This window comes from Fusarium odoratissimum (genome assembly GCF_000260195.1).
Source record: "Fusarium odoratissimum NRRL 54006 unplaced genomic scaffold supercont1.18, whole genome shotgun sequence".
Classification (NCBI taxonomy): Eukaryota; Fungi; Ascomycota; class Sordariomycetes; order Hypocreales; family Nectriaceae; genus Fusarium; species Fusarium odoratissimum.
The window spans coordinates 758783-766096 of record NW_022158777.1 but is presented as its reverse complement, the minus strand read 5'-3'; the positions used below and the strand labels follow the sequence as shown (position 1 = coordinate 766096).

Here is a 7314-nt window from a genome sequence, read left to right as displayed (position 1 = left end):
TGGGGGCCAGCACCGATTGGCCCCACTCTTTTGGTGCCATCAGCCAGTTGCGCGTTCTTTCGCGGCTGGCCATACAAAATCTGGACCAATCAGATTCCGAGAAACTTATTTATCCCTGTCTGCACCAAACCCTCATTATTCGGGAAAACTTATGAATTAATGTAGAGTCAGCCTTCGGCTGAATGAATTAATGTAGAGTCAGCCTTCGGCTGAACCAAACCCTCATTATTCGGGAAAACTTATGAATTAATGTAGAGTCAGCCTTCGGCTGAATTATATAATCAAGCAAAAGTGCCAGCATAAAACAACGCTTTTAACATGACTGCAATTCCATAAGACTATGCATATTACTATCTTGCCAATTCTTGATCTTAAACACCACCGTTACTTGAGTCGCAGTAGGCTTGGTGGCAATTACTGCCTTCATTTCTACAAGCCCAATATACATAAATAATTTCGAGGATATTACCGGTAGTCCATTTCGCCAAGGTGTATTCCCCAGTCCCATAATCTTATTCATCAGATATCTTCTTGAAGGAGGCGCGTTTGTTGTAGAGTGCAGATAAGGTAGCCTCTGCTTTGAGGATAATAACTTTGCAGTTTTGCAACAGCTCTTCGAATTCAGCGCAGCCCGTGAGTTCGAGGACCGGGAGCATTTTGGGCAAGGGTAATTGAGAGATATTTGCTTAACTGTGCCAGGCTCAAACAGATTGTAGATATCGTAATGCGGGGAAACGAAAGTTAAAGGGATGTGAGAGGCGGATGACTGGGTTTATGATAAGCGCCCAAAGACCTCAGCAGCCGCTGACGGAAGACGCCTACTGCGCCACAAAGCACTATACGCGGACTGGAGCTCCTCAGGTCTTATGTTAACAGCTCTCCATATTAATTCCGTTCTGTATAAAGGTTTATCCGGTCCTTTTGTCTAACCACATTGGCCAGTATTGCCAGGAGCAAAATAGATAGCGGGGATAGTCGGCAGATAAGCCCGCTGGTTCGCACCGAACCCCGCAATCCTCTAACTTGCGGGTCTGACTTCCGCATTCTTTGTTGTGATTAATGGGACAGGTTATAATCTCCTTAAAAGGCGCCTCGTCATTACAAGATGATGTACAAATCAAATCGTAGGTTCCAACCTTGAAACACCAGAGCCTGTTTCTTCTCCTGTCTACGCCGCTACAATGCCATCCTCAAAGACACCATTAGAAGTTGATGATGTCACCATCACCAGCTTCACCGTTACCGACATCAGGTTCCCCACTAGTCTAGACGGAGTTGGCTCAGACGCCATGCATATTGGCACGAATGGGTCGCATCCATACATTCAACTGCATACCAATCACGGTGATTTGATCGGTGAAGGGATTGTCAGTCCGGTTGCGGTCGACACCTTCAGAATTGCTGCTAATGGTCAGACAGGCTTTCAGCAACGGTCGAGGAAGTGAACTCATTTGTATGGCTCTGAACATCTTCGCGAAACGCGTAGTTGGAAAGACAATGCATGAGTTGACTCGCAACATGGGCAAGACCTGGCGATATATGGTCTCCGACTCCCAGTACAGATGGATCGGTCCTGAGAAGAGCGTGACACATTTGGCCGTTGCTGGCGTACTCAACGCTGTTTGGGACCTCTGGGGCAAGATATTAGGTCTTCCGGTATGGCAGATCGTGTGTGAGATGAGTCCCGAGGAGATTGTCCGCTGCATCGACTTCAGGTATATCACCGACGTCATCACACCAGAAGAGGCCACCAGTATGCTTCAAAAGACTGTCAAAGGCAAGGAAGAGCGCTTGAGGGAGGCATTCGAGAATGTTGCCGTGCCAGCCTATACAACATCCGCGGGATGGATGGCATTCTCTGGCGATAGGATGAAGGAGGTGTTGCATGAGACATTGGCCCAGGGATACAAGGTCTTCAAGTTCAAAGTCGGGACCAGCATCGAGGCCGATAGAGAAAGATTGTCTGCTGTGAGAGACGTCTTGGGTTACGATAATGACTACCAGATCATGATTGATGCTAATCAGGCAAGTGGTCACTCCGCTTTATGATAGCTGTCGCTAACGTTGGAATAGGTCTGGAGCGTACCCGAGGCTATTGAGTACATGAAGCATTTGGTGGAGTTCAAGCCTGTTTTTATTGAAGGTATGCCTCAATTTCCTTCAGCCAACTGGACATACATTCCTGATTCTCCTGCAGAACCCACAAACCCCGACGACGTGCTGGGGCACGCAGCGATTCGCAAGGCGCTGAAGCCGTATGGCGTCGGTGTTGCCACAGGCGAAGCAGCACAAAACAGAGTCACTTTCAAGCAGTTATTGCAGGCTGAAGCAACTGACGTTGCACAAATCGATGCTGTTAGACTCGGTAGCGTTAACGAATGTCTTGTAAGTCCGCATAAGCATAGTTACTGTTGATTCGCGTCCCAAGCTAATCATCCTCGTTCTAGGCGGTCATGCTGATGGCCCTCAAGTTCAATATCCCATGCGTTCCACATAATGGCGCAATGGGCTTGACAGAACTCACATCCCATCTCAGCACGATTGACTATGTTGCTATTAGTGGACGCAAGTCGATGTTGGAAAATGCCGACAGCCACCGTGAAAACTTGCGACATCCCTCCAAGATTGTCAATACTCACTACGTCACGCCATTGTCACCAGGTTACTCTACAGGCTACACTGATGAAGCGCTCCAAAAGTATACTTATCCTGATGGCAAGTTCTGGACATCTGAAATTGGTTTGAAGATTATCGCGCAGCCCACAGGTGGCGAGCTATAACATTTGAATCGACTCCTCTTATACATCAATCAAGATATTTCACACCTTGATATCTTTTATAGTACTGTGAAATAGAATCCGGACAATCAGATGAACCTGCGTTATCAAGATCCTAGATCTCTCAGACTCTTGTTCGAAGACGTGTCTTCCTCCTTATCTCCTTAAGTATTGCCAAAACATCGGAGATACTGGAAACATTCCATTGACTCAAGTTATCAATGGCCAAACTTTGAAGGCTCTCTATGTCAGGAATAAAGTGCCGGAGCTCAGAATTGAGCCATGACAGTGTCAGTATAATCACCGCCCCGAGCGACCTGGCTTGGTGATTTAGTATTAGACACTGCGGCCTGATGGAGGTTGCTTACGACAATGCAAACGTCCAAGTGTACTGACTTGGAGCGCGAAGAATCTTAGAGGTGTGGTAAAGATACAAACTGCAACTTTCGATACAAATACCTGCCTTCTCGACAATAGCACTCGAAATCTGTGAGCTCGTGTGCGTTGTAACATGGAGAACAAAAGGTCGGTATATAATATGTTTCGCGGCATAGTATCGAATTCTCAATATGGATATCCTGTCATTGTCTATTTCCTCAAGATTAAGTGGTGGTCGGAACTGCTCGGGGATTGCTGCGTGCCATAAGTCGAGTTGACTGTGCAGTTCTTCACAGACAGAGGTGATCGAAGTCAGCTCGTCGATAGAAAACTCTTCTGGTGTCATCAGTGAGGTTGAAGAAAGAGACGTGTTGAGAGAATTTGGTGTTCTTGGGTATAGGGAGTTGTGTATGCGGTTCAGAAGTCGTCTGATAGATATCTCGGCCAGATAGGCTGTCATGTGAAGATCATCCAGATTCCCACATCGGGGCAGGCTTGCGTCATCAGTCAATTGTTGAAGACTGCTTCTAGGGAGCTCCAGCTCAGCGAGCCTGTCGCATTCGATGATAAAGCAAGACCAAAATAGCCGCAGTATATCGACTTCTGTATTGAGTGTTTGCTTTTGGCAATCCAAGCTGGTAATCTTATTAGCGATTAACTATCTGATAGTATGAAGCTCTGACCTTGAAAGCTTTAGCTGTAAAAGATTGGTAGCCAAGTATATGAGTCGCCAACTATGAAGCGGACGGACAATATATGCAAAATAGACACTCGCCAAAACAAGTGCCTGAGCTAATGTGAGATCGAAGGAAAACAACCATAATGAGCGGAGCATGAGCGTTGGTAGAGCATATTTCATATATTTCGTACCATTGGGAGAAGTTTGCGGATGGCATAAACCCATTGGTAGACTAGAAACAGCACCAAGAGCAAAGACTGTCATACATAAGGCTGACTCTGTGCTCGAGTCTGCTCCCTTGTCCAGGAATCTTTCGTAGATCTCTGTAAACTCTGCCTGATCGAGTACTGGATGACTAACGTGTACTGACGAGAAGAAGGTGGCAACTAGGTGGTCAAGTACCGATCGTTCTATTTGGAAAGGAGGCAGCGGATTCTGCGACTGCTCTGGAGACAGCTCCGGTGGCAGAGGACTCTGGCTCTCTAGTAGGAAGAATAGGTTTGTTGGATATTCACCTACTAGCATTTTCACAGCTGGGAGACCTAGGAGGTAACTTGAAGAGGTCTTGTGCTCGGCCGGAATATTCATCGGTTCAGATACTACGTCCAACGGCTCTCTCATACTAGAGGAGAATTGTGGAGGCTCGTCGTCGATAGCTTGCGTCCCATTCACAGGAGCACTTATTGGCGATCCATCACTTGTATTTGGCGTAGCGCCTTGCGATAAGTTGACGCGAGATGCTGGCTGAGAATGGTTCCTGGATGATAAGGCTGTTAAGTGCTGCTGTTGCTCAGCCAGCATGTCTTTGATGTCTTTCAACCGACTTATTATTTCCTTTGTGCCCCCAGAAGTATCGATTCTGTTAGGCAATCGTTAGACGCTGCATCGAGGACAGGTCGTAGCATGCCTATACCTTTGCGAGGGTCCGTCATCGTAATGACAGTCCGCTCCTGACCTGGTGCAATTATTACATCTTGGTTTGGTGGCGTCACATCGCCGTTTCCTAGTGCAGCTCAGCAACTTGCGCGTCTGTCTTCCCTGGCAGGCAGCTTACCGGTGGCGGCAATAAGTACATGCCAGTGCTACTCTTTGCCGATTGAAGCTCATGTTTAATTCTAGAAAGCGAACATAGTCGACAAAAAGAATGGTACAGCAAATAATGTATGACTAAAATAAAACAGTCACACCCCGCACCCAACGGGACGGATTTACAATGCACCGGTTATGTATGCCCTTGGCAAGATTCATTATTGCAAATACTCTTTTTATATATATAGGAAATGCATATTAAATAACATAATAGTCTATTGCAAAAACTAATAGGGCTACTGTCTGAGAGATAGTGGAATAATAAAGCGTCAGGTGTAGATGGTTGCTACAGACTGAAATACATCATAGCTTGATGTCGTCCGGCCAAGTTATGCCGCCGCCAAATCTCACGCTCAACGCAGGCCTTGAGAAAAGCATTTATTAAAACAGCCCATATAATAGCCACCTTCGCTCTCCTTCTATAAATTGAGCATAATGTAAGTATTTGAAACGAAGAGCGGGGGGGACCAAGTATTTGTTCTTCCTCATGTGTTATTATTTACCGGCCAAGATACCCTACATTAAATTTCCTCAATTTGCTAATGCACTAAACTGGTAGGGGCCATAGACGCGACTCGGTTCGCCAATGCCGCCTATACCCGCATTCTGCTCGGGCTGTCGCTGCCGCCTATCCGCGTCCAATCCTATGAGCCTTGTACGATCTGAACGCTCTCTTGTATGAAATGGTGCCTAGGTTGAAGATTTTCTGCGTGCTATGCGAAAAGTTCATAGTTATTGAGACATATTACAATGCATCACGTATGAATAGAACTCATAAATAGATTGCATTATCGCATTTAAGAAGCCTCTTTCTTTGATTTGGAAGAAGCTTGGGATAACATTAGGGAAGAGATCCTGGTGAAATCTTGCAAGACAATGACAACCATCGGCGGAACTATACCTGCTGCCTTCGGCCAGTTTCCACAATCCAGTGCCATACTTCTCAGTTCGAACAATCATGACTTTTGCATATCCCTTACCTGCGTGATCAAGTCGATAACAGTCCTTGTAAAAGGTATGTAATCAAGACCTAATTCCCGACCAGCCGTCTCCCCATCCACCCCATGAGATTCATCAGGAGCCTGCACCTCTTTCGACACATTATCTGCCGCCCAGGCAAAATGCGACCCAATGATGCTGGCGGCCTTGCTGTATGTAAATCTCTCAGGAGACGCTGGAATATACCGCTTTCCGCCAGCCTCAGGCCGCAAAAGTGCCTCGACGTGAGCTTTGGCAAGGTCGCGAACGTCGATCCAGAATGATACCCTGGCAACTGGGAGCGGAGTTTCGCCGCTGGCTATGTTGAAGAGCATCTTGTTTGACTCATTCAGCGCGTCGACATTCGTAACGGGATGCCGTATGGGACCAAACGTCATAGGCGGGCAAAGGGTGACCAGGTCGAAGGAGGGCTTCTCTTTAGCGATGAAGTCCCAAGCTTTGAGTTCTGCAAACTTTTTGGATCCACGGTATGCTATTACAGCACTTGTTTCAGGGTCGACCGACTCTTCGTATGACAGAGGGTTCCAGTCATCGCCAGTGTAAGTGAAGTACGGTGGTGCCTTGCGCCCAGCATCAAGGACGGATGCAAAGGAAGACGTGATGACGATGCGCTTTACTTTCGGCGAAGTAGCCGCCGCTTTGAGGATAGAATCAACACCATTGATCGCTGGTATAATCAACTCTTTCTCATTGTCTTTGGTGTCATAAGTGAAAGGCTAGGTGAGGTCAGAATCTGTGTCATATTATCCAAGTCTTTCATAGCACGTACACTTGCCACATGAATAACGGCGTCGATGTCCTGAATAGCCTCCACAAATCCTCCCGGGTTCTCAAAGTCGCCAATCTGAACGAAATCAAGCTTCTCTCGAAACTCAGGCCTCACATCAATCATGGCCTTCCCCTTGGATAATGATCGAGTAGCCCCGCGGACTTTGATACCACGCGACAGAAGTTGGTCGACAACATGTGCACCAATAAACCCGGTGGCACCAGTCACCAAGACGTATTGTCTAATGAGTCAAAATCAGTCAGTCGGTTTATTATAGTATGAGGAAAATGTATGTTTCAACGTACATTGCGGGAGGCCAAGAAACCATCTTAGACAGGATTTGCTCAAGACCATCAATGACAAAGTGAGAAAAGATTGCAAGTTATCGTGTACAACTTTACATAATTTGTCTTCATGATCTTAACTGTGTGTTCATGTGGAGCTGGCCACTATCCGTATCAGTTGTGTCGCACCGCATCATAAACTCTCAATGAGGGGTCTTGGCTGTCGGTGGACAATGTGCCGCCTACCCCCGCGAGCTAGCTGGTAATAGAGGTGATGACGCTCTGCCGCCTGTCCCCGCCGCCAATAATCCTTGCACATACTAAGACTAATGCTGGACT

At 46.9% G+C, this 7314-nt stretch overlaps 3 protein-coding genes across 5 annotated transcripts; 1 reads left to right on the top strand and 2 right to left on the bottom strand.

Annotated features, from left to right (window-relative positions):
• The first annotated feature begins 1035 nt into the window (after positions 1–1035).
• FOIG_10612 (uncharacterized protein) lies at positions 1036–3930 on the top strand. Of its 2 annotated transcripts, XM_031210967.1 has the most exons (6): positions 1036–1367; positions 1420–2025; positions 2074–2143; positions 2198–2385; positions 2448–3067; positions 3118–3930. In XM_031210967.1, exons 1-5 carry the CDS (start codon positions 1182–1184, stop codon positions 2778–2780), a joined length of 1383 nt encoding a protein of 460 aa, XP_031059678.1. In that variant the 5' UTR covers positions 1036–1181; the 3' UTR covers positions 2781–3067; positions 3118–3930. The 2 variants fall into 2 exon arrangements, with proteins under 2 accessions (XP_031059678.1, XP_031059677.1); XM_031210966.1 differs by having other exon boundaries at positions 2448–3930.
• Positions 2709–4958, bottom strand: FOIG_10611 (uncharacterized protein). Of its 2 annotated transcripts, XM_031210964.1 has the most exons (5): positions 4889–4958; positions 4748–4837; positions 3839–4693; positions 3146–3790; positions 2709–3094 (listed from the first exon to the last, which is right to left on the bottom strand). In XM_031210964.1, the coding sequence occupies exons 1-5, from the start codon at positions 4939–4941 to the stop codon at positions 2902–2904; spliced, it is 1836 nt and encodes a 611-aa protein (XP_031059675.1). In that variant the 5' UTR covers positions 4942–4958; the 3' UTR covers positions 2709–2901. The 2 variants fall into 2 exon arrangements, with proteins under 2 accessions (XP_031059675.1, XP_031059676.1); XM_031210965.1 differs by having other exon boundaries at positions 3839–4837.
• A 673-nt stretch (positions 4959–5631) lies between these two features.
• FOIG_10610 (dihydroflavonol-4-reductase) lies at positions 5632–7156 on the bottom strand. The gene is made up of 3 exons (XM_031210963.1): positions 6997–7156; positions 6692–6932; positions 5632–6638 (listed from the first exon to the last, which is right to left on the bottom strand). The coding sequence occupies exons 1-3, from the start codon at positions 7017–7019 to the stop codon at positions 5880–5882; spliced, it is 1023 nt and encodes a 340-aa protein (XP_031059674.1). The 5' UTR covers positions 7020–7156; the 3' UTR covers positions 5632–5879.
• Between the last annotated feature and the right edge of the window lie 158 nt (positions 7157–7314).